At 39.1% G+C, this 27,057-nt stretch overlaps 1 protein-coding gene across 7 annotated transcripts in view; it reads left to right on the top strand.

The window, feature by feature from the left end:
* Nfib (nuclear factor I B) overlaps window positions 1-27,057 on the top strand; it is a 211,011-nt gene that overhangs the window by 143,265 nt on the left and 40,689 nt on the right. For all 7 annotated transcript variants that reach the window (XM_051163738.1, XM_051163748.1, XM_051163756.1 and 4 more), the window contains 3 exons: window positions 3,036-3,104; window positions 7,995-8,115; window positions 10,803-10,921. In XM_051163738.1, coding sequence (XP_051019695.1) covers window positions 3,036-3,104; window positions 7,995-8,115; window positions 10,803-10,921 — 309 coding nt within the window. The remainder of the gene's footprint in view (window positions 1-3,035; window positions 3,105-7,994; window positions 8,116-10,802; window positions 10,922-27,057) is intronic.

Raw genomic sequence — 27,057 nt, 5'->3', positions numbered from 1 at the left:
AATAAAAATCACCTTAAGATGATTTTTACGTTCTGGAAGGTTGTGTATTAATATAATTCATGTTAATATACTGAAATGTTCAACACTTATTGTCTTATTCGTTGGTTTTAAAGTGTGTGGTGTGTGTGTGCGTGTGTGTGTGCGTGTGTGTGTGTGCGCGCGCGCGCACGCCTGTGCTCCAGATGAGACTCAGGCTTGGTGACAAGTGACTTTATCTACTGCACCATCTAAATGTCACTCCTTCATTAACTTATTTTGTAAGCATTTCTATGCTCCTATTTGAATCCTTCGGCTATTAATTTGTACTATATGCCCAAGGTTATACATTAAAATACAACAAAATCAGAGCTATAATCTGACCCTAGTTGCTGCTTTTCCTATTGTACCCCAAACTCTAGCCTTTTGACATTGTAATATATCATCCACAGATGCCTTGGGCCACATTCATAGCTATTTTGGGACCCATATACTTCAGAATAGACAGACTTGCTACAAACCTCTAAGCAAACAAGTTGAAGGGAGTGATGGAGCTGGTACAGCTACCCATCAACTTTATGCCAGCTGGAGCTATCTTGTTATAAGATTACTAAGCTGTTAATTTATGACCTTGGTCTTAAAAGCTGAATTTTAAAATACTGTACTGTGTTCATTTGGTGGTTACTCTATATATAGACAATGAGTCAGTTGCTGAGAGAGATATGGTGAAAGACAAAACCTAGTCGCTCCCCTAAATAAAGGAACTGATAATCCAACAAAGAATTTAATACTTGAAAACAAATGTCTTGGAAACTCTGAATGTGTCAGGTGTAAAATGAAGACTAAGTAGGTGTGATGTGAGCACAGACGATAGGGGTTATGTTTGCCAGAGAGGGTCAGAGGAAGCAGAGGGTGGGGGACAGTGTCGGAGTGTCATCATTCGGCAGGACACTGAGGGTTGAAAGCAGCACGTACAGAGACGGGGCTTCTAGTTGGGAGCTGCAGAGTAAAGCAGTGTATGGGCTGCAGAGATGCTAAGTAACTGAAGAGCTTCTGCTTGGCATATTAAATGCATTTTACCACCTATAAAATGAAGTTTAATAAGCTAACCAAAGTTTAGTCAACCAAACTACAAAGCCTACAGTGGCCTAGAACATCAAAACATCTTTGTTCCCATCCAAGCAAATGGAATCAATTGCACCCCCCCCCCACGACACTTCCCACATTTATGACTTTTAACACCTTACAGAGAGTACTGGTTGTACAGACATTCCTAAGTAATCTCTGAAACAAATTGAACCTAGTGAAGAAATCATTGCTCAAGCAGTTTCTTAAAATAGAAGTGCATCAGCTAGGGAGATTCTGTTATTCTCATAGAAATGTCTATATCTATATCTATATCTATATATATCTATATTTATATATCTATATATCTATATATATATATATATATATATATATATATATATATGCTTTATCATCAAATGAAGCCTTGTACCTCCTTTTTGGTCTTTCTTTCAACTTTTCCAATAGAATGAACACGTTGAGTGCGAAGCCACGTTCCCACAGGTGTGGCTCTTAAGTCATCGGTGCCTGTGCAGCAATTACCTCTTAGGCACTCTGGGTGGCTGAGTTTTCTAAGTGAAATTTTACAACTTGTAAGAGGCTATTTGGAGTTTAGTGTGCATGGCTCCCTGTTCAGGTTGTGGCTCTGCTGCATGTCATTACTGTAGTGCTCACATCTAACTAGTGTTTGCCATTGTGTTGGGACGGGGTCTCACTTTGTCACAACTCACAGGAAATCTTCTGACTCTCCCTCCTGTGCACTGGAATTATTGGTTGCCTATACCACATTTGCTTTTACCTTGGATTTAATGCTTTACTTTATTTTGTATTAATAATAACTCTAGGAGGTAGTTGGGTTTTCTGTCTCTCATTCATAGACAACGAACCCGAAACAAAGTGAGATCTGCTTATAAGGCCAATCGCCCACCCCCTCTAATTTTAGAATATTCATAGCAATGTTGCTTTTTTGTTTCACTTTACATCCCCATCCATCCTATCCACCTTCCTCCTCTCTTCCTGGTCTCACCCTCCCTCCCTAGTCAGCATCTCTTAACTGGAAAACTAGGGCCAGGATTGGCTCGCTAGATCCTTGAGTTACTGACTCCGTGTGGCTCGCCACCCATGCGTCATCTCCTGTACTGAACCTAATCTTTGGTCAGCTATGAAGCTGTGTGTGAAATCCAGACTAGTCACGGGTTCTGAGACCACGGGGCGTTTTGCTTTACAGATAGTTTCATTGTGAGCATTGCAGACTTTTATGCTTTCCTTGGGGCAGCGTGGGGTCAGCTGTCCATGGTCTCTCACCTTTTTTACACTCTTGATGTGGACTCTGGAAGCCTGGATGCATTGCATTTGTAACAGCTAGTTCTTGGGGGGTGGAGCATCCAGTAGTGGGAAGAGTAAGGAAAGAGTTGCAGGTAGGCAAAGAAAACAGAAGGCTCACAGGTTTAACTTGGGGTATGGAGGGATTCACTGTGCCCCAGGGTTTGATCTTCTGTTGAGTGACCCTGGAACAAGGCTGCAGATTCTGGTAGCAACAGCTGGCTGTTCTTTAATCAGGGGAGGATTTGTGAAAGAGCAGTGGTTTTGAGAGATCCTTGAAACATTTCCAACAAGGTGCTAATTGTGGTTGTGGTTTTCCTTCTTTCTTTCCCCTTGTTAATAGGTAGACTGTGGCCTTCCAGGTGCTGCAGAGTGAGATGCATTCAGAGTGTTTCCCAGCCTTCCTTCTCCATATGTCTTCCATGGCAAATAGGATCCCACCAGTTACAAATTTAGAAAGTTAATGGGAAATCCCATGGGTTATTTAGGTTATTTATATTTCTTACTTTTGAAAAACGGATTCAGTTTATATTCGGGTTCTGCTCTTACTTGTCTTTAGAATAAATATTCTTGGTTTTTGTTCTAGTCTATAAATGAACAGATTCTAGAACTTAATTGGCACCTTTATTCCCTGCATATGCTGATCTTTTTCCTTTGATGTTTGTTTTCAGGGTACCTTGAGGACAGTTTTGTAAAATCCGGAGTCTTCAATGTATCGGAGCTTGTGAGGGTTTCCAGAAGTAAGTAAATTGCCTTCTTACACGAGTACACAGAATCATTCAAGTCTTGCACATTTTAAATCTTAAATACAGTATAAAAACTGACTACGTAACAATATTTGAATTTTTAAAAATCTCAAATTTTCTAATGAAATACCTAATTTTGTAAAATATTTTCATTCAGCTCATCAAAGCTTTGTGTTGTCTAACACTAATATTTAGGCTGTTCTTGTTGGTCATCCTATTGGTATCCCTTCAATTCAGTTCTCTCTGTGACCATAGATGGGCATTTATATCAAAGGAAGTGTGAATAATTAAATGTACTCTGTGTTGTTATGATAACCCACATAAGTTTCCTGTAGATAAGTGCTTTTTCAGTTATAGTGACTTGGTGGGGGTTGGAGATGCACAGGATGTACACACTCGCATGCAATGTGCATAGGGATGCAGAAATTAACTTTGCAGATTGTACTTGGATATAGATAGAAAGCATTGTTAATCGCAAACAATGTCCAGTTATTTACACCAGCACCTCACCTGAGGTACCATTCTTGGCCAGCAGCACTGGGTTTTTCTAGGGTGAGCTCCCCTGGTAGGCTACTTCAGCCAGGGGCAGCTCTGTTGATTACCCAGCTCTTTTTTTTTTTTTGCTAGTGTAGGAAGACTCACCCAAGGTGCCAGGGCTACGCACGGATGATGTGAATGGAAGCGGCGATTTTCTTCCCGATCTCGCCTCTGTTTTAGACTGTTACATCACTTAGAGGGTCGTGCTGTAATTCACGTTTTGATCGGTCACTTAGATACCACTTAGGTGATCCTTGCCACTCCACACCTTGTTTGTGTTTATTCTTTTGTGTACACCCCTGTAATCTCAGCATTCAGAGCCAGAGGCAGGAAGATTTCAACAAGTTTGAGGCCAGCTGGGCTACCTAGCTAATTCCAGGCCAGCCAGAGATAACATAGCAAGGGCTTTGTCTCAAAACAAAATTCAAAGAAGCAACAACAGCAAAACAGGTTTTACATTTGTGTCAACTGCAGAGTTTATGAAGGAGGGCCAGAGCCAACTGTAAGGAGCAAAGACAGTGAACTAATGGGTAAGAGTAACCAAGCAACTGTAGAGTCCTGTTGAGCATCTCTTGTCTCCAAGCTCCCAGAGGACTGCCTTTTGAACATAGTTTCTTAAAAAACTCAGATGTCTGAACTTTCCCAAACAAAAACATGTTTATCAGAGAATGACGTATATGAACACTCAAGACCTTATGTGCCATGTCTCTTCTGCTAGAATTCAGAGTAGATAAGGGTGTCATGGGTTCGTCTACTTGGCAGCAGCATCAGGAAGGACAGCTAGATATGTATATCCCAACCGCTCTAGCATATGTACGCATATGCATGCACTTCTTAAGTGGAGTCTAATCATCTAGTCTGTCATTCAAGCCACGTGTGATTTCCTAGAAACCCCCAAGGAAGGGAGTATTTGAAGTTGTTTCTCAGCAGAGAGCCTGAGCTGTGAAGCTATGGGCCATAGGAAACTATTTTTTTTTTTTTTTTTTTACACTTGGACCATTTTTGCAAGCTCTGTAATGGATTTTTGTCCTTTCTTATGAGAAGGGCAGTAGAGTCATCCATCAGAAAGGATTCACATAGTACCCCATTGTAGATAACACGGTGCCAAGTACTGTCAAGGGAGACCCACTCTGCAACCTTCAAGAGAACACAATGGTATTTTGAAAAATTGGACTTTCAAACATAAAATGGAAATTAAAAATACCTTCTCACAACATTTCAGAAGGTAAATTTTAACATGTTTCATTTGTGTATCCCTAATTTATACTGTCATTTCATAGAGGTTTTTAAGCTATGTGTCACAACAAACATTACTGATTTGTAATTAGTATATTAATTATCCATATTCATTCCTTAGCTAATTTATTCAGCAAACATTTACTTTCTCCTCCATATGTAAATAGATGTCTCTGAGATTCTTGAAAGTTCTATTCTCCTAAGTGTTTTAATATATTCACACTGTGATCTTGTTCACACGGTTGAACTGTATTGTTTATGAACAAGCCTTATACTGTATGCTACAGGTTCTGGCTTCTTGATTCACAGCATGCCCCTCCTCCTATCCTCTAGAGTAACTGTCATGTGATCTACTAATGTGCATCTTGACTTAGCTAATGAAGCCGTTCAGTATCAGGCTATCACTTGTTGAATGATACCATCCCCATGCTAAAAGTTGGTCAAGGACAGCTTCTGGCCTCTAACCTTTAGAAACCTAGTTTCTTTGGTACACAGCTTCTAGGAGAGCATTGGTATGTGGTTGCCAGGATTTTCAGCTTTTGGCTTTCTTGAAGCTGTCTTGAAAATCTTCTAAGAGTCATGTTTGCATCTGCTTTGGGCTCTTCCAAAAGCTCAGAAACAGGAAGGCCTGGCAAACTTGCTCTTCTAAAATGTTCTAGTGTCCCTCAGGAAACTGTGCTGTTTGAAGTTTTTCAGTTATGCTTATTTTTAATTTACTTTACCTCCCGTTTACTGTCAGAATGCATTCTAAGTTTTTCAGAGTTTGGACTGGACCTCACCACGTAGCTTGACTGGCCTGAACTCATGTGTAGACCAGGCTGTCCTTCAGTTTATAGATATCCACCTGCCTCTGCCTCCTGAGTACTGAGATCAAAGACGTCCATTGCCATGTCTGACCCTGAAAGTGTTTATGTTGTTGTTGTTTTGTTTTGTTTTGTTTTTTGATTACCATGTTACTGCATTTTATACCCAGCATATTTGTAGTCAAGCAAACTGTAGTGGCTATTAACCCTGGAAGGAAGAAACAGTGCCTAGTTACTGTGCAAGCTTAATGTTTTCAATATGTTACAAATAAAAATTTTTTAAAAAACCTCAATGTTACAAAAATATTTTCAAAAGAAACAACTTGTAAAGTTCCAGTCAATATTATCTGCACTCTGTCAAATACCTCAGATTTCAAAAGTGGCTAGAACACAGAACATGTTTAGTAGAGAGTGCTACATACACATAAATATTGGAGACCTCAGACAGCATCCCCTGAACTAGGGAAGGGTACAGAGAAAGACTTCTGTCATACATCATATACCTGGGCTCAACAGGAGGGTGGAACTCCAGTCCGAAGTGGAAACAAACATGTCTGTGCAGATTGCTCACATTCTCTGAGACAAGCAAGCAACTAACTACCTGCTTCTAACACATCCGCTGCTTCTTGTGTCCCATAGGCCATGGTTGTCCAAGTCAATTTTAAAGCATGTGGTTACTGTGAGCTAAGAAATTCCACACTTTAAACCTCCAGCATATTTCAGGCTGCAGCAAAGATCAGTACCGTAGCTGTCTAAATAATTCAAATAACCTTTACATTCATCATAAAAATATTTTTCCATAAAGAAGGCTCAAGTATATTGAATAATATAAAGAACAATTAAAATCTGAGCAATTTAACACAAGGCAGGGGCTCTAGAAGTTTTGAGCTGTGGAGGCCACAGTGTCAGTGGCCACACATATAGAAACTACAGTGTTAGTGTACATTTGAAACTTTGGACCCATGGTTTTGGTAGTTGTGCACACATGGCCAACATGGGATCTTGTATCACTTTTCACCTTAAGTTTTGAGGTAGTGTCTGCCATTGAACTTGGCTGGTCAAGGGAGCCCCTGAGGTCATCCTTTTCATCTCCCAGTATGGCAATTGCAGATGCACACACTTGGTTTTATATGGGTGCCGGGGATCCGCACTCAGATCTTCTTGCTTGCACAGCAAGGACTTTAACCACTGAGCTGTCTCTCTACTCCCCAGTCAATAGGTTCTCAAAGAACAAACTTCCAGCAAACAGGTTCATTTGCCCATGCCTGCTTTTAGCACATTTTTGAACTGTTCCATCATTACTCACTACTCCATTTTACCAGAGAAAAGTTGGAGAGAAAACAGAGAAAGGGAACCCACAGCTGACGGCATGACATGCTGCTGGGCGGCTATCTCTCTTACTTCTTTTATCCCCAAATAATCATGTTGCTAGGGTTCCACCTTGTTGTTTGGAAACCGAGGCACAGTCCATATAAGTGGAAGAGGGCTTGGACTGAAAGTCTATTTATCTTTAGACTTTAGCACATGGAGCGCAGGTACAGTGAAGAAGATTCTGTATAAAACCTGCCTTGCATGTGTATTTGAAAAACACCTTGGCTCTTCACATCTTGCCAGCTTTACTCATTCCTGCCCCAATTTAACATATACTTAAGTCAAATACGACACATTGTGGTTTCCCATGTGTCTATTTTGTATTGTTTGAGACATGGTCTCACTATATACACTAGACTGGCCTCAGACTTACTAAATAGTCCAGTGTAGCCTTGAGTTCTCTATTCTCCTGCCTCAGTCTCCCTAGTGCTGGGATTACAGGTGTAGGCCACCAGACTGTGGAAACCATCGCGAGTTTTAATTCATTCTAATGTTGCTGTTAAAAGTAATATAGGATAATAATCTGGTATACTTATTTATGAAAGCATGCTATATTTTTTTATTTATCAATGATTTAGTTCAGTATGAGCCACTCCTTTGGTGCTAAGTGATAAGGATCATTTGTTTCTCATATCTACACACTGGGGACTGACAGATGTAGTGACTTCTGATATGAGGGAGTGAATGAAGAAGGTTGGGTAGTGTGATCAGGGGAAGTGGTACCCAGGGATGAAGTGTGAGTGAGTGCTCAGAATGCCCAGCCTTGACTTGAGGATTCTGGGTGGTAGTCACAGCATACAGGGGCTATGGAATCTTCAAGTGAAGAGAGCTCTTGCAAAGAGAAAGAGCCATGAAATAAAAGTAGCGATATTATATTTGAACAGAGATAACAATGAATATCATTTACAACATTTCTTTAAAAAAAATTATTCCTCAGCACCCATAACCCAGGGAACTGGAGTCAACTTCCCAATCGGAGAAATCCCCAGCCAGCCATACTATCATGACATGAATTCTGGTGTGAACCTGCAGAGGTCGCTGTCTTCTCCACCGAGCAGGTAATGTGATGATGCTATGTATGCTTTCACCCTTCGAGCAGACAGGCAGTGACAGGGGACACAGCATTCTACTGACAATACACAGACTTGCAACTTTTGCCAGAATCATTTGTTTTGATATTCTAGTATTGAATGTAATTGATGTCACCTTTAAAGCCCTTTTTGGAGGGGAAAAATGAACTATGAAACTATGTTAATGAGATTTTATCTTATGGCATGAGATATAATTCTACTAGTTAATCTTTTGGCAATGTTAAAAGTGACATTGGGAGTTGGGAAAATGGTTCCGCAGTTAAGAGCTCTTGTTGCTCTTACAGAAGACATGGGTTCTGTTCCCAGCACCCACATGGTGGCTCACAACCATATGTAAACTCTAGTTCCAGGGAATACAGCACCGTTTTCTGACTTCCATGAACGCCAGGCATACACACGGTACACATATAGGCAAAAGATACATACACATAAATTTTTAAAAACCCTTAAAACATGCAAGTGATATTGCTGTTGTGTTCTCTTGTTGATAGTCAGTGCGCCCTGATGATTTTTACTTTAATATCACATCTGCACTTAGGATAATAAAACCTGAAAAAGTGTCATTCCCCTCGCCTTAAAATTAAAGCCTGGTTTGAGACTGCAGGATTCAATTATCGCAGTTCTCCGACTACATCAGCTGGCTCTCGTGGTACCAGTGAAAGCCCCAGTCTTTCTGAGACTAGCTTAGCACGCGTGTGCTGGGGAAGATAAGGAGCCAGGTTCCCTGGCTTTCATTTCTGCTTGCATTTTGCTTTCTCTCCTCCTTGTGTAACTTTTATTCAAGATAAATATAGATGTCCTTTTTCCTTTTTTTGAATTGTGTCTTGCACATACAAGTACTATCTCATTTCCTGAATATTCAATATATCCACAGACTGGCATAAGAATGTACACAAATTCCCATAAAGCATGCATTATGCTAATTTTTGAAAATAAAAGATAATCTCGAAAAATATTTTTCTAGACATTTTTCAGTAATGAAAGCTAATTGCCTTTGAATAGTTGTGGGAACACCCATATTTATATTGTTTATAAAGTAAGGTCGATTTTTATAACATTTATGACCCAACTGTATTTTCATATGATTAGATTGTATATCAAGATAATTGGGTTTGTTATCACTAAAATTATCTCTGACGTGTTGAAGTCTTAAAAGCACTTTGATTTTTCCAAATTTAAAATGTGAATTATGATTTTTTATTTTCCTCGTTGGTTCCATATATTGTCAGCACAGGTCTTTTGTTCATGGCTGTGCAGTATCAGATCCTGTGTCCTTCAAAATAAGTAGAGCCTAAAGATGTTTCTCTGTTGCTCCTTATGGAAATAATTCCTCCTTCTGTCTTTGCATACATCTGATGCTCAATCTGTCAGTACTCCAGGGGTTGTCAGCCAGCAATTAACTGAATTGTATCTACAAGTAAGCTGAGATGTGCACAGGCTTCAAGGACTTAGGCGTGTAGCATCCTGGCTGAGAGACCTGCCTCCTGGCGTGACCCCTTCTGTTCACTTTTCCTGGGCAAACTCATTGAATTTCTCCAGATTTGTACCCCTGTTTGTTAAAAGTGGGGCTTGGTTTGCATGCAACTTTTGAGATGCTCTATAGTTCCAAAGTTTGATGACGTTACAATTACTAGTAACACATAACATTAATTTAGGAGGTATTTTGTGGCCATTGCATATGAACATAGGTACAAGTAAGAATTTTTTAAAGAAAAGAAAAAGTGTTTATTTAAGAGTCAATAATGAGCTGTTCATTGGGGTTTTGGCTGGAGCATTCCAAAGTAGAGAATCCCAAAGTAACACTCACATCATAAAATAGTTTTTAACCTTTGCTGTATATATCCACTTTTGTCTGTAATAAGTAAGTCGTGTTATTCCATTCAAAGTATTTTCTTAAATACTTGATTTGCCTATAATAAATGTTCATGATTGATCTTAAGAATAAAGGACCAGTAGCCTAATTTGCTTAAGGAAAAGATAAAGAACACGAATCCAGACAATTAGCAAAGTTCTAGAAACGGTCTTCATGTTATTAATTATAAAGTCAGTACTAATAATTAATATTTAATAAGTGTCTTCAAACTTCAAGCAATTTAACTGAGAGCTTTATAGTTGTTAGAATACTTCATCTTCTCAGCCAGACTCTTTAAACTAGGTTTTATTATTTCCACCTACAGGTGATTAACTGAGCTTAGACAGGTTGGGGAGCCTGCTGCTGGAGCTCTTAAAGGACTGTTAACATGTCGGATTTCTGAGGCTCTTTCACTGCCCAGTTCCATTGCCTTATCTCCAAAGCAATAGCAAAGCATTAGACTGTCTGCTGAGAAGTGAACAGTATTAATATTGAAGAACATAAGATAAATCAGCGCATCTTAGCAAAATGTTCATATTAGCAGAGAAGACATATCTGAAAAGCTAGCTGTACCAGCCAGCTTTTGTTAGGCAGGCATAATGCTAGGCTGTACACACAAAGGATAGGGAGTATATACCTCTGAAAATGTTCTCTGTCCCCACTGAGTTCTTGACCACTCATTATTGTCTCAAACTAACTCTTTAACTTGGGTTTACTGGAAGTTATTTTTTTAATTTTTTAAATAAATGCTACACATCTTCCCAGAAATGCCATTGATGTCACTGTTATTATATTTTAACAGCAAAAGACCCAAAACTATATCCATAGATGAAAATATGGAGCCAAGTCCTACAGGAGACTTTTACCCTTCTCCAAATTCACCAGCTGCTGGAAGTCGAACATGGCACGAAAGAGATCAAGGTGGGTAAGGAGACACCACCGAGGGCGTTAGAGTATATAGCATTGCTTGCTTCGTGTTGCTCTTTGACACCATTTCCTGAAGTTCCAATTTGGACTGTACTTGAAATAATTTCAGTAAGATCATTATTAAGATAATTTTATGAGAGTAGTCAAACATATTCAAAGTCATAATAATCCTGTTTTATTACATCTTTATTTTCATACAAAGTGGTGTTTCAGGGCCCACTATTATGTACACAACTGGCTTGAGTCCATCAACACTGGGCAGTAGAATCTCTACAGAGTGGCAAGCTCAGACTCAGTGAGCTCTCATCATTCTCTCTGTGAGCCTGTAGGAAGGAGCAAACTTTAGGCAGTTGGCAGGTATGAGAATTCTCATTTAATGGAAGCTGTAGTTCCTTCTGGAAGGAGGTGGAACACAGATAATGGATCAAAGTGTAATGTAAGGGATCCTGTCTAAGTTAACCTAGTTGTTTCCTAGTTAGAGCTGTGAGTCAGTTCTAGGGAAGTTGAGGAGAAGAATCATTTTACATAAGTATGATTTGCTTTCTGGGATCTCAAGTGGCCTTTAGTCTTGGAATTCATTGGTTTGCCAATGGTTTTTTTTTAATAACTCATATTCATGGCTTTATGCACAATAAGGAGACATTAAAGGTGTGGGAATAGAGAAATCAGCTCATTACCATTTCTGTTGGTTTCTCTGTATATGAACTCAAGTAATATTTTAGAGTAGCACCATAAGATGTATTTGTACATTTCTTTTAAATCAAATTCTGTATGTTTAAAAATGAGAAAGGGGATGTGTTCTGCACTACTGGTTTGCAGCCCAGGGTTGGAAAGCTGTACGCAGAAAAGTGTTAGCAGCCAGCTGACCCTAGAGCAGAGCATTTACAGCCAGTGTCACTTCCTTACCAGGATTTCCTGCTTCCTACTCAGAACTTCTCATTGAGTGACACAGGATTTCTGCAGGGATGAGGCCTTCATGGAAGGGTCTGGATGGGATTACCTTTTGCATGGATATTTTTAAGACTTAAAAAAAAAAGATTTATTTATCTTCATGTTATGTGTGTGAGTGCTTGGCCTGTGGGTATGTATGTGTGCGTGCGCCATCTGGGTACCTGGTGCCTGTGGAGACCAGAGAGGCCATCACCTCCCCTGGAACTGCAGTTAAAGATGGAGTGAGCTGCTTTGTGGGTGCAAGTGACCTTAACTGCCGACCCATCTCCCCAGCCCTGCATTTCAGTAGTTTAACTAGTAGAGATACAAGGGGTGGTGGACTATCACATGGAACATGCCGGGGCATGACGAGGCACTGAAGTTGAGGAAGCAATGCCAGGACAACAGCCATTTGTGCTGTGAGGCTGGTTCTGCTGACAGGAAGGAAAGAGAGCGGTGTGGCAGGTTCCTTGTACAGAGGATTGGAAAACGATCTGGAGCGTTTTGGCTTTGCAGGCCTCTCCCAATCCATTCTGCTGCTTCTCCACCAGTGACCCGCCCCCCTCCCCACTTACCCCCCCCACCCCCAGTGTTCTCAGGAGAAAAATCACCAGCCCTCATTCGACCACGGGCACACAGTGTGCTCTTCACCCCTACAGGCATCGGGACCTACTGCTTTGTTTGGGTTTAGGAGTGCGGTGCCTAAGAACTTCTTTGAAGTTCTGGAGTGGTCTTTCCTACCTCTTCATCTGAAAATTTGTTGATCGCCTTAATGGCCCTTGATCCACTGACGAATTTCAGTCTAAATTAGTCCTTCCTGCTTTTGTGCCGTGACAGCCAGTGTTGCTCCTTCATTGTGTTCATAGTATGCAATTCTATATGTATTTGTTAGAGGGATTATTGAAACATATTTGTACTTTGATGGCAACTGTTGCTTTTTTTGTTTGTTTTTTTGTTTTTGCTTTTGTTTTTCTTTATCATGGCTATTGTTAGCACCAAAGGCAACAGCAATGCACAGTAGGACCACAGTCAATTTTGGCCAGATAAATGAGTCACAGATAGGCATCCAGTTTCATAAGAGAAGGCAAGAAATACCAGAGCTATGGAAGTGAGAATAAAACTACAACCCACAGATCTTCATGCAGAATTCCTTGGTTTACTGACATTGTCACTTTATTCTCAACAAAGCTGTATTGTCTCTGTTATAACTCTATTCTGAGACAGATCCTGTTGGTAGCAGTAACCACTCTCAGTACTTACGGATCGGTGTGCTGTTTAAGAGTAGGTGTTCTTTATCATAGACTGTCACTTTGTAAGAGCTGATTTCCCTTCCAGCTATTCAGGAAAGCCAGGCTCACGTCACATTACAGCACGTGTTTTAAATAGAAGAGAAACTGCCATTCTTCCTCTTTAGAAAACCCTTGCATTGTCTCGATGATTTGCTATTGTCAGGATGACTAAAACTATCAGAGAAGGGCTGTAAAAGCAAATTATAGTAAGAGTAGGGAGGAATGTTCCCTTCTCATGTGTTACTTGAAAACACCTGTCACTTGAAATTTGAAAACCCTGAGGACTTTGTAGTGTGCACAGTAAGCCATTGTGGGAGGGAGACTCCAACTACAATGAAAAACTGAGGGCAGGCTGGCACAGTCTTCACAAACCCTGCTAAGCCTGATGTGGCGATTTTGTTCTTTGACAGAAATTATTATTATTTTTTTAATTTCAAAAATAAAATGCCCTGTGGTTGTTCTTGTCCATCTTCATGCCCTCCTTAGCCATCCGTGTCTGTTGTGAAGGTGTGGTCTAAGGCACTGGTGAGTGATAGCCATTGCAATGCTGTCCAGTGCCAGCATCTTACACTCCTTTTCCACATACACCCCTGTGTGGTAGTCAGGAACACTCATCGGTTGATCATCATAGGCTTCTGTTTTTAATTGGCACAAATGCTAAAGGTTCCATCATTATTCCCTGGGTATCTGCCTTAATCGATGATTATTAACTGCCTATTAGACTCTCTTCTGGCTAGCCCTATCAAAGCTGAATTATAAAATATAAGAATAGAAGTGATGAAATTATGGACAATATGCTATGATGTTTCCTATTCCAAGGTAGAAATAAAAGATGTAATGTGACCAAGTTATTATTTCTGTTTTATTTTTAAAAGAATATATTCAGAACATTCATGCCAAATATACCTTTTATGTGATAACATATACCTGTGAGGTTTTTAATAATTTATTATAAAACATTTTTATCTTTGTATTTAAATACATTTATATTTTGATTTTTCTTTTCAAGACACAGTTACCATTTTCTAATTATAAAAGTTATAGTTTATAACTTTGCAAAGGAAGAAAAGACTATTTGTAAACTAAGTAGCATTTAATATTGTTGAATGTTTGATATGTATAATATGCTTAAGTTTCTCTTCATGGCTAAGTGATAGAAATTAAATTTGCCAGTATCAATGATGAGCACTCTGGAGGCAGAGGCAGGCAGATCTCTGTGACTTCAAGGCCAACCTGATCTACAGAGCAAGTTCTAGGACAGCCAAGGGATACACAAAGAAGCTGTGTCTTAAACCTTCCTCCCCCAGAATAAAAGAAATTGTCAGTATCAGAGAAAGTAATAGTGGACACGAGGAATATAGAGTGAGCGCTGCATTCCTTTCTTCAGGTCTAGGGAAGGAATAGGTCTATTTTCCTAGTCTCTATTATGAGTCCTTAGGTCTGAAACTTCTGACTGCCTCATTTTTCTTTTCCTGGGGGCAGGGCCTTGCTGAAGATGCAGCCCAGGGCCCAGTGTCTGCTATCCAAGCAGTCTGCCACTGAGCTACAGCTTCAGACTTAAGCATTTCTTTTGGATGCTCTTTTTATCATTAAGATTTTAATGATCAAGTTCATAAAACGTGCAGGTTGGACATCTTTGATTCCAGCATTTATCCACAAAAAGGTCTCCTGATAAATTGTCTACACTTAATTATATCTCTGTGAGTCTGTTGAGAAACTTGATTCCTAGCTACCTGACTTTTCTAAAAAATGGACCAGAGCAACCCTTCTAACACGAGATGGAAACTGACACATCATGGTTTCTCCTTTGCTTCAGGTTACTTTCATGGGACTCAATGTGGTCATGTTGTAATGCCCAATAATGTCACAGACTGATTGAGGGGTTTTCCTGAGACACTGTCTCTGGCTCCCAAGTGTTAGGATTCAAGGCATATGCCACCATGCTTGTCTGTACTAACCCTTCAAATAATAATGCATCAAGGTCACCTTGCCTCTCCTATTTGAATAGTCAAGGAGTCATGTAAGTCTGATTGTAAAAATTAGGAGATTATGATTTACTAATACACTTGTAATACACAGTGGAAATTTTCTAAATGGAAACTTTACTGGCTTCCCAATATGATAAATAAAAAGGCAACTTGTAATTTTTGATAAAATATACATTTAAAAGGACTTATTATACAGTAAATTTTATTAATTTCTGTGTATTTAGGACCAAGATTATTTGGCTCGTTTATCATTTATCAAATTCCTATCGTATGGTGAGAATTTTTATAGGCAGTGGACATACAAATATGATTGATTAAGTTGCTAGCACTGGATCTGCTGAACAGGAAAATAATTTTTACTTATGAAAAAGGCTTTACCAAAATAAGTAAAGAAAGAAAGTTACAGGCGATTATTTTTGTGCTTTGGAGGTCGCTTACTTCTGAAGCACCGTGAGCTAGAACCCTTTATATAAAATCAAAAAGGGAGCATCTTAGGGAAATTGGCACTACGTATATACGGATGTGTAATTAGAATTGGTTAAAAATGTAAACTGAATGCGTAAGGCTACATAGACATCATGTTCTGATTACAGCAAATTCTAGAAAATACAATTACCAATTTTTTAAAAATGTTCAACAGCAGATGACACAGCTGGTGAGTAGAATGCTGAGTGTGCGTACACACACACACACACACACACACACACAGGCACGCATGCACACAATTAAGTCATGCTGTATAAACAAGTCTCTCCAGCAAGTCCTTCTATATCTCTAAGCTCCTGCCATTAACTTTGCAAATATTTTCCTCGGTGAAATAGTCTCCAGTGTGCTAACCTTCAGTTTGTACTTTCTAAAGCTCTCTGTGGAGATAGTGTTAGATTTCAACAAATGAATTCAAGCAAAGGGCCTGCAGGAAGAGCGGGGGCTACAGATGAATGCAGTCTCTTGAGCTAAATCAGGAAATAAGAGAACAGGGAGTGAGGCAGCTTGTGAGAGAACCAGATTCAAGACCAGTACTGCTTAATGGGAGTTCAAGGAATGTTCGCAGATGCACTTGATAGAGTGGCCAACTGAGTTTGGAAAGGTCTGGTTTAACTCAATTTAAACTTGTTTTCTTTGCTGAATGAAGATGTGGAATATTTAATATACTGCTGTGTGCTGTTACTTCCCATGAGAGGCTGCTGACTTGATTAGCATGCTCATTATGTGTGTGAATTCAGAGGCCTCCCTCCCCCACAATGGGAGGAGCTAGAGAGAGCATTAAGTCCAAACTTTGGGAAAGTGCCAGAGCCCAAACTTCTGTTTGGTGAAGGGTAGAATCTCAAGGTTTCTGTGAACTTGGGAGCTAAGTGAAGCCACGGCTTTCACTCTTGGCAGGTGGCTGTTCTCAGATAGTCATTAGCGTTAAGGGCAGTCCTGAAGAGGTCAGGGAGGGACCTGGTGGACAAAGCTTTGTAGCTGCCTCTGGGGACCCACTCAAGTCAGTTCTGCATGTTCTTAGAGTTGGCATCGCAGGAATCAAACCGCAAATCTTCAAATACCAATTTCTTTGCACGTGAAAAGAAAATGAAAATAGAGGTCAAAATTCTTTGGTGGGATGAACATGCATAGGAGGCTGGACTGTAATGGACAAGCCCAGTTTTGAACCTTCCTCCTTCAGCTTTCTACCAAAAGTGTGGGGGCCACGACTTGTAGCTGAGCTCTCTCCACCCTACCCGCACCTCCCCGCCCCCCATGCCGATGGGGTATCAGAAAGCCAGTCTCAAAGACCCTAGCCATGTGTGGATTATTCCCTTCAGCTACACTGCTGAAGTTGAAAAAAGAAAATCACATGACCATCTTCAAAAACAGAAAGGAGAACAGTAAATTGTTCCTGAAGGCTCTCGTTAGAATTCTTCTTGTTGCCGGTTAATTAACAGATATCTGTCCGCCTTTCATGTGCTTGAATGGAGACCGGCACGTTGGGTGGGGCAAGCTGTGTGCATGTTCCAAGGGCCCTGTACTGGTTAATATGGAAAAGTTGAGCTCCAGTTTCATGCCCTGGAAAATTAATGATTTAAAAGCACCAATTTTGCAGGAAAACTAATACATAATTAGTTCCAAATAATAACAGCTTTCTGTTTGATAACCTGATGAAGCTGATTAAAATTGGCAAGTAGGAGCCCTAAAGACACTGAGTCTTGGAATGCCTCACAGCGTTCTGCAGCATGATCGAACTTTTTTTGCTTTAAATCCTTTTACGTGTTGATTTATGGCCCAAGCGTGTTTTGGAGAAGTTTGGAAAGTCAGAGTTACTAGACTGGCAATAGCCCACATAGTGAGAGTTTGATTTTCTAGACAGATCACAAAGCCCTGGAACCCTCATACATCATTCAAAATAAATGGAGTGGGTGAATTTCCCTCCAGCTTAAAGGCCTTCTTCAGGAAGAAGGGGACCCAGCCAGTTTTCCTCACAAGTCTCCCCAGCAAATGATTTTCTTCAACAGTGTCATCATCAGTTCTGTTAGGCACTGTAGAACAAAAAAGACAGAATGGAAATAAATTTATGCATTTTCAGGGCTTTGAAAGAATTCCCAAAACACAATTTTATTATGTAAAATATGGAAAACACACTTATTAATGCTAGCATTGGATAATTTTGACTAAAAATGTTACAGGTATGAGCAGTTTTGGTGAATAAATGTGGAGAGAAGCTGGTGTGGAGTAGATTACTGGCTAAACTTTTTAAGAGATTTTCTGCTATGAAAAATGTATAGAGAGAAATATGAAGCTCATCTGCAGAGTCCGTTACCCATGTTACTGCTGGTACTCTGCTAGTCTTGCATTTTATATTTTCCAGCAATTAAAAAATATCATGCCACCTGTTTATATATACTTCTAAGAGTTTCTTACAGCTTTAAAAAAAAACCACATGGTACCATTATTAGTTTAACAAATACAGCTCCTTAATTAGGTTATACACTCCTAGGTTAAGATACCACAATATCTTGAAGATTCTCACTTTGAGTAAAAATTCCATCTTTGCTGCTAGCTATGATTTATTTATATTTTAAATCTCTATTCATCCTTTTACCAAATACCCTCCCTCCTTTTTCTATTATTAATTAAAGAAACCAGGTAAATGGGAAGTATATATAAATGAGAAAGTCAAGATTCTGTTTGTATTGGGGACTTTCGTTTATTGAGTACTTAATAACCTGTCGGATGCTCAGCTTACAATAGTTTTAAATCCCGTTTGAAAATCTCACCTGTGGTTCAGTGAGATGGCTTATCAGGTAAAGGCATGTGCCACCAACATGGAAGGCCTGATTTCAGTCTGAGAACCAACTCCTGCAAGTTGGCCTCCAACTTCCGAGATTTGCATACACTCTGTAAATAAATAAATAACAAAATACAAACATCTTATTAAAAGTCCCACCCTAAGGGGTTATTAACCATAGCGGTAATGGTTGGAGTTTTTCCCATCTGTAGAAAAGCAAACTTAGGTTCAAAAGTTTCTTTGTGTCTAGTGTTTCAGATTTTAAGTCAGTCATAGTCAGAGAGTTTGGTAGTGTCAATAGTCTGGTATTTGAAAATCTGAAATGCTTTAAGCAATACTTCATGATGTCGTAGTGGAAAATTCCACACCTGACTTCATGTTTGGGGTTGCAGTCTAAATACATACACAGACTAAAAATTGTGTATAAAGCTTCCTTCAGAGTATGTGTATAAGGTGTATATACGTCATGAATTCATGTTTAGACTTCAGTTGCATTCTAAGATGCTCCATTTTATGTGCCAGTGTCCCAAATTCTGACATTCCAAACTTCTGGGCCCAAGCACATCACAGAAAGGGCACTTGACCTATCTTTGAGCTTTTAAGCTTTCATTAATGCAGATGTTTTGAATAATCCAAAATCTTCCATTTCTTAAGTTAGCTTTTAATGTTTACTTTAAATGCTCTCACTGAACAGCATAATCATTGGATTGTTTATGTGCTTGGAGGCACTGAATGTTTTGCCTTATACTTTAGGAATGCCCAAAACTCACAAATACATGTCCTATCCTGTTCTATTCTGGTGTAACCAGTGATTGATAGAGATTGAGCTTTTATACAGAACCTTGTTATAGGATCAGTGTCTCCTACTTTGAAAACAAATGACTCAGCCAGACGGCAACATTTATTTTCTCTAAGTGACTGGGGACCTAGCAATAGGAGACCATTATCCTGTGACAATATTCTGTTTCATTGACATTATCTCGAAAATGTAATTGGTCCATTACTAAATAGAGGTTTTGTTACTGATCAATTTCACGTGATTTCTAAAACCATTAGGATAATAAATATGCCATCCCAGTAATTTCATTGACAGAACTTTTTTTTCCTTCATTTACATTTATTGGATGAAAAATATAGATTTAAACACTACAATTTATGCTAGCTTTGACTACTTTTCCACTATAAGAAACAGAATTTATGTGTAGCAATCCTGTTTGCATTGAACACCAAACAGATGACATTGCATCACTTTAAATTTTTGCATGATTTTTTATAACTTACTAAACCATTTCAAATCATAATTGTTATCAAGCAATTAGTTTCCTCTCTCAGATTTTATTTGAAGTAAGGTCCAGGTCATTTCTAGGACTTGGAGGCTTTCCTGTAAATCTACTAAAGTAGCTCATTAGTTAAATTGCCCTAACTTACCAGTGTGGGAGACAACAGTGTCCACAGCTACAGGATCCCGGGGCTCTTGCAGTGTGTTTGTACACGCGTGGCTGTTTCCCAAATGTCCACCTCCAAAAAGTCATCTATAACCTTGTTAAATGAGAGGACTTCCAGTATCTTCCCAGCTTTTACAGTTAAGGTTACAGTATTGATTTTATTTTATAGTCCGTGGCTCTCAGATGCTTAACACTAACAAGACCCCAAGGCTAGAACATCCCCCCAGAGACCGCTGAGTTGCAGCCATTTCTTTATCTATGCTGATGCACAGCAAGGGAAGAAAAGGGAAGAGAGGTCCCCCCTCTCTTCAAATTATGTTTACCCACATTACTCAGGATCCTTTATAATTGTCTGTTAAATTGCCGATAGACAAAAGCAGTTTGAAGTGTTTTTTAAAAAGCACTTTCATTTATCTGGTATTCCTTTCTGTAGCACTGTTCTTTATTATTTAAGAACTTTTTAAAAGGCTGTCTCAGGAAGGTATTTTTGAGTTTCAAAGCAATTTCAGCTTTAGCTTTCCATTGGATGTAGGTGTAGCCTAAATACTTTTTTTTTTTTAATGAAGATGCGGTAAAATGCAGGCCTGTAGTGACATGCTACTCCACTGTGCTAGGGTTAAAGTAGACAAGAGTCTTCAACCATCACAAACGGTTTCAAGTTGCTGAAGAATACAGTGAGGACTGTGCTCAAGTGTGATTACGATTGAATAGCTCAGTCCTTAGAGCAGGAATTCTTTTCTTTAGCACAAAGGTTACCATGCTTTTTCCCGCAAGAAAAACTGATTGCATTTAAAAAAAAATATTGAAAACTCAAATTTAAGTTAACATCTTACCCTTGTGATGCAGCCTGCCACTTTTTCTGGTTAATTTTAGGTTGTGAGATATAGAGATGCTTGTGAGTAGATACGGGGACGCGTGGCAGAATAGATTCCGAGCGCGGCAGATTCTCTGAATCATCTGGCACCATCATCAAACTACTGTAGTGGGATTAGGTCCATATGTCCTGTCATAGCATCCAGAGCATTTTGTTAACTTGGAGTGTGTAGGAAGTCCTTACCCACATTTACCACACAATTGCAAAATCTACAGGCGTCCTTAGAATCATAATTCACATAATCTCTTTACTGTGCCTTCAGAGACTCTTGAGTAACTTTAACTGGTTACCAGTGTTCCATTTAGCACTCTACCTTGGGGCTTTGCAAAAGGTCTTTCCTTCCTGTGTTGTTGGGTACACAACAAGACCCGTTGTTGTCAGCTCAATATTGGCAATTTTTTATAATAGTCTGTGGAACTGCAGACACATTTCTAATATTTTTGGTAAAATAGTTTTCTAAAGTTTTTCAAATATATTTATATGAATATATTACTAGCACTTTTGGTAAAAGTAATAGCCTTTTATAGAAAAATTGGGAAGGCTAACCATAAAATACAAATAATAAAAATAATCGCCTCTAATTGTATCACACATAGGTAAAATCTGGATTAACTCTTTGCTAATATTTGACTGATTAGTACAGACCTAATTTCTGTGTAGTTTTAACTGTATTTTCTATGTGTTTTAACTTGAGTCATAGTTTTGCAATGCTGAGCCTATGTGAGATATGATTTCATTAATAAGTTTTGTTCTGTTTTTCCACTTGTTCCACTTATTGGCAGCTGACCTGTCATTCAGTTGCTGCTTTAATATGTCCGTACTATTCGGCTCTTTGGTTTTATATTTTTAAAAAGTTCATTTATTGCCTTGTTTTTTTTTTCTCTCTTTGAGTTAGGATCACTGTGTAACTGAAGGTATCCTTAAACTAACTCTGCCTCCTAAGTGACAGGATTAGCAGTGTGCACTACCATACCCAGTTGGTAACAAATTTTTGAGTTCCTGCTTGACGGAATTTGTAGTTTCTGTGTCCTCATTCTTAGCCAATAAAGAATGAACGCCACTTGATGGAAATCCCTATAGCTCTACTGAGCTCATCACTCTTTGTTTTGTTTTGTTTTTTAATCTGTTCCTGGGGCAACAGATCCATAGCAAGCCACCAACTAGAAGCTGTATAAATATCGTAAAGGAATAGATAGATACATCTTACTGTAAAATACCGGATTTAGTTTTATGTCCATTTCTAAGCATTGTTGGCAAATATTGACAGAGAATGCAGAAAGATCTTGATCGGTTTCCATTTACACCAGCAGTAGCTGGTGTAGCTAACTTCTCGTTTTGATCGCAAGAGAAATCCTGAAAATGCAGCACACAGTTCTGTGAGTGACTATGAAGTATGTTCTGTGAAGGGTATTTATGAAACAGTTTCTCTGGTGTTTTGACTCAACTCTTTCACTTTAAATAGTCATTTAAGCTATCAGGGATTACAACACATCTTTTCTTCCCATGAGCTTGCCTAGCTCCATTTTACTATGGAAGAAATGGAGAATTGGAATAGCCCATGAGGATTGTGCGGAGCTTGGATGTAAAGACATAGCCCACTGTGTATTCTTTCCCTCACTGCATCCCTGTCCCTGTCCCTCTCCTCCACCACTCCCCACCTCTGTCTCTCTCTTCCTCTACTCTCCTTTCTTCATCCTCCAGGGCAAACTTCCTGCCACAAGTATTCAATCAATAGGTAAACCTTGTGAAAGGAAAGATCTGTCTGCTGCACAGGGAAGCCAATTGAAGTAAATACTCTGAGCTCCGGCCTGGAGTCTGAAATAATAATCAAGCTCTTTCAACCTAGCTTTGCTGACTGTGAGATTTTACATAACGTTCAAGGCACTGGAAATAACAGGTAAACCTTTCTCTCCTCAGCTTTATCTTCCCCAAGGCAAAGCTCAGGAGGAGAAACTGTGGTCTCTCTCAGCGTTTAGTTGGCAAACCATGGTCTCTGCCTTCACCTTTCCTCTGGGCACAGAGCCCAAGCCATTTCCTTGTCTCAGCGTTGACTGTGGATTTGTGGCCTGAAGTAAAAACACCAGATTCCAGATCCAGAATTCATCCCACACACTTGATTTGGAAGTCTCTCACTTATTATCTCATCTATTCTAAATAACATTATTATTTTATGCACATAGTTCATCTTTTTTATATCGTCTTTCAGCTTCCACTCAACATTTTAATGGAAAGCAGAAGTGCCCCATTTTAGCTGATGGCTCATCTTTCACTTTTAGTGTTGTATGTTCCTTGACAGATTCAATGAAATAATGGATGTGTTGACCACCTTTGCCTTCATCCAAAACTGAGTTTGGTCTCTGAAGAGATTTTCAGTGTCCACCAGAGTTTGTGTAAACCTATAAATTTTAAAAATGTATAAAAGTCTAAAGCCTATAAAAGTCCAAATTATAAAGAAAAGTGGAGAACTCTGAGACACTAACAACTTAGTAAGATGTTACCGTAATATAATCTTGTCAAACTCTAGTCAGTGCACTGTCTTTGAGCTGAATATTCCCACATACGAGCTTTGAGCTTTGTTTTTCTGCTTTGCATCATACCAAAGGTCAAAGTTCACAGAAGTTTCCCAGATGTTTTTTGCACCATACCTTGATTTTCTTTTGGAAAAAAAGTATAGGGGTGTGTGTGTGTGTGTGTGTGTGTGTGTGTGTGTGTGTGCGCGCGCGCGCGCGTGTGCGTCTATGTGTGTCTGTGTGTATGTCTGTGTCTGTGTAGGGGGAGATGCCTTAAAAGGTTTAACAACTTAATGTGGAAAAGAAAACAAAGAAGATATTTTAAACTATGTAGCTTTTAAACACAGAAATAAAACATACATTAGCATTCAATAGTAGCAAGTGAGAAGATAGCCAGTGTTGACTTACATGGATAAAGTTCATTTAAACTTGTTTATGAATCTGACAGATATATGTGAAATAATCAAACTTTTAAAACATTTTGACGCAATTACTTCATTTTTAATTATATAAAAATATGTTTTTCTGAGCCATAGAACTGGCACAACCATTATTATGTTATAATTTAGTGTCACGGTAAGTTAAAAATAGTAGCTTCTTCAAATCTGGGATCTTGCGTGTGTTTTTACATAATTACTTTGAAACAGCCACAAATCTGAAGTATAATAGGGAAGAATAGGATTTTTTCTGTGAAAAGAAAATGCTGTAGCAAGTGGACTTGTAGCCTTAATGGACTTGAATATATTGGAGAGGCTAACATATTGTTCCAGAATCCGTGAGAGAGAGCAGGTGTCCCCGGCAGGCAGGTGTTAAAAGGTGGCTGTTCAGGCTTGCCCTAGATCACTGGTTGACTTTCGTGAAGTTCTGCTAACAGGTGGCTAAGTGATTGGAGTGCCATGTGACATTTATCCCGGGAGCAACTTAGATGACAGGCTGCTACAGACTGAGGAAGGGGGAGTCTTTGCTTTGATGAAGAAATTGCCAAAACTCATGTCTCATTAGTGTTTCCTAGGGTTCTTTGGAAGTGAACAACAGTTTAATTAAGGGCTGACGTAAACACATTTCTGCACACTTTCCCTGCAGCATTTTATCACATTAGAATTGATCAAAATTGTTGCCTTGGGCTGACTTGAGCAGATATACATCTGGAGCGCCATTTGTGCACGCTGCTGCCGAGCGTAGAACACACGCTGCATCACTGCAGCGCTCTCCTTCTGTAGCTGAGATTGCCTTGTTAGGAGATGAGTTGCCCCAACTCCTTATTTGCTTAAGCCTTTATCTCTTTGAAGTGATGCTGTGAACTGAATGGCACATTGGGGCTTAGGACTTGTGCATGCTGCAGTGCCCAAACCTCACTATAGCTGGTAAAAATTATAACTTGTTTTGCAGAGTACCTGTTTAAAGATAGGCGTAAGTCCACATGAACTTTTATCAGTAGCTTACTCAAACTTTTCTTGGGGAGTTAGAGTTATTTTTTTCTTACAATTCACTATGTAATAAGGCCTAAAGCCATAGCTAATTGTCCAATTATGAATCAAAGCACAGGTGTGCACCGCAAAGAGCAGCATCTTCAACACAAACCGTTCCTTCTTGAAGACTTAGCCTCCCTAGTCTTTTGTCATTATCTAATAGTAAATTATAATTATTTACTGAAACTTGTCTTCCACATCTGCCACGTTAGCTGGACTGTGAGCCTCACCAGCACAGGACCAGTGGTCTTGGACATCATATGTCGTTGAACCTCCTCACACTTAGGGGGCGCTCAGTGGTTGACTTCTCTGTTTCTCTTTGGTTTCCATTCAACTACTCTTTTTTTGTGTGTGTTGTTAAATCACTTTCCATTATAAACCTTATTTTTTTGAAAATATAATTTTTTCTCATATAATATATTCTTATTATGGTTAATGGAATATGCATTTGAAGCTAACCATTTTGGGTTTATTTTGCTCACTATGCTACTAGTTAATATCCTACCACACAGCTTCTCTCACATACAAGAGAATATATATTATATATTATGAATGTATATACATATATTATATATTATATACATATATTATATATATACAAATATATATTATGACAGAACACACACATATGATGGACCAGATTAAAAAATGAACTAGACATTAAGTGAGGTTTAAGGGTAAGATTGGTAATGAAATCAGACCTCAGAATTCCTAATATACATTTATTTATGTATTTATGATTTCTTGCATTGTCTGTGTCCACATGCGCTTGTGTGTATGTGTCCAGACCTTGGCCTGTGTAGTAGTCAGAGGAAAACATACAGAAGCCAGTTCTTTCCTGTTAGGTGAGTTCTGGGGGTGAGACTCAGATCATCAAACTTGGTACAAATGTCTGTGCCTGCTGAGCCTTATTGCTGCCCGTAGGCCTCAGAAATGTCCCCAGTAGGAATATGGTTTGCTTGGGTATGTTTAGTTGAACAAGGTGTTGTTGAGTAAGTAGAATAAGAGAGTAGGAAAGCCTGACTCAATAAATTGGAAAAGTCAGGCAGTGGGAGTGACAGCAGGACGGAAGCCATCCCTTCACCCCTCATGTACACTGTTAACATTCCGACAGAGGGCGAAAAGCCTAGTGACAAACACACTTGTGTATGTATGGAATTCCCAACACTTGGAGACAGAAGGATTCTCAGTTCAAGACCAGGATGTTCTATATCTCAAGACCAACCCTGTCTATACAAACCAAATAAATAAATAAATGAAAAATTACATAATCTGGAAAAAAGAAACAGAAAGATGGTCAAACTGTGGGACAGTCTTCCGATGTGAAATCATTTATAAGTGAATTCTTCATAAATAAAGCTTACATCTTATCTGAATGTTAAGGCCTTCTTGGCTTTTCCTTCTTTGTTAGCAGTTGTGAGTTCTGCTCTCTTCTCCCAGAAGACGTAGCAGCTATGCTTTGTCTTACTGTCATTCTTTCTCTTCAGTGGCCTTATCTTATGTATTATTCAACTTACCCTTTATTATGTATGTATTATCATTCAACCTATTATATATTTATACATTATCCAGCTTTATTATTAAACTAATTTTCAATGTAATCTTTTTATGTATTATTCTTTCTTCTTGAGGAACGGTGGGTTGGAAAAAGCACAGCATTTGTTTCTCTTGACAGAAAGGCCACCAAAAGCCATCTTTTCCATGCTTTCATTCCCAAAACATTTGTGTGTGTGTGTGTGTGTGTGTGTGTGTGTGTGTGTGTGTGTAGTATATGAGTGCATTCAAAATAAAAATGATGTCATTCTTGAAAGTCTATTAGACCACAGATTTTCAAAATAAAATTAAAATCCAAACAATACAAGTTGATTGGTAGTTAAAATGTAATGTCTAGAAACTCAGCCCTGAGTTCTCTGCATAATTGCCTTTTATCCCCCTCCCCCAGTCCACAGTTGTGTTTCCCTTTGAGAGGAGTTTACTTTTGTGGCTGTGAGTGCTCAGCATTGTACCCTTTCCATGCCACATAGCAGTATTTCTTTATTGATTAATGGGCCCAGAATTAATTTCACTTAATGGGAAAACAAAGAAATAAGACTAAATGCTCCTACTACCCTGCTCTTTCTAAAGCCAGTTCTTCTGCCTTGGCAGGTACACTTCCTCATGCTTGCCTTTATCCTGAGTTATTTTTGTGGTTTAAACAGGAGATAGCTTGTAGTCCTTTTCAGCCTGTGGGCAGCCATTGTCACTGTTTCTGCTGTGTCTCCACCATAATCCTCTATGTTCCGCACAAGAAAATACTGTTCTTATTAGGCACGTGTCTAAAAGAGGACAAACCAAAAAGTAGACATCAAACAGCTACTCAACGA

Source organism: Acomys russatus, chromosome 2, assembly GCF_903995435.1.
Source record: "Acomys russatus chromosome 2, mAcoRus1.1, whole genome shotgun sequence".
In the NCBI taxonomy this organism is placed as follows: domain Eukaryota; kingdom Metazoa; phylum Chordata; class Mammalia; order Rodentia; family Muridae; genus Acomys; species Acomys russatus.
Note: the sequence above shows the minus strand (reverse complement) of the source record. Positions and strands in the feature narration are given on the sequence as shown.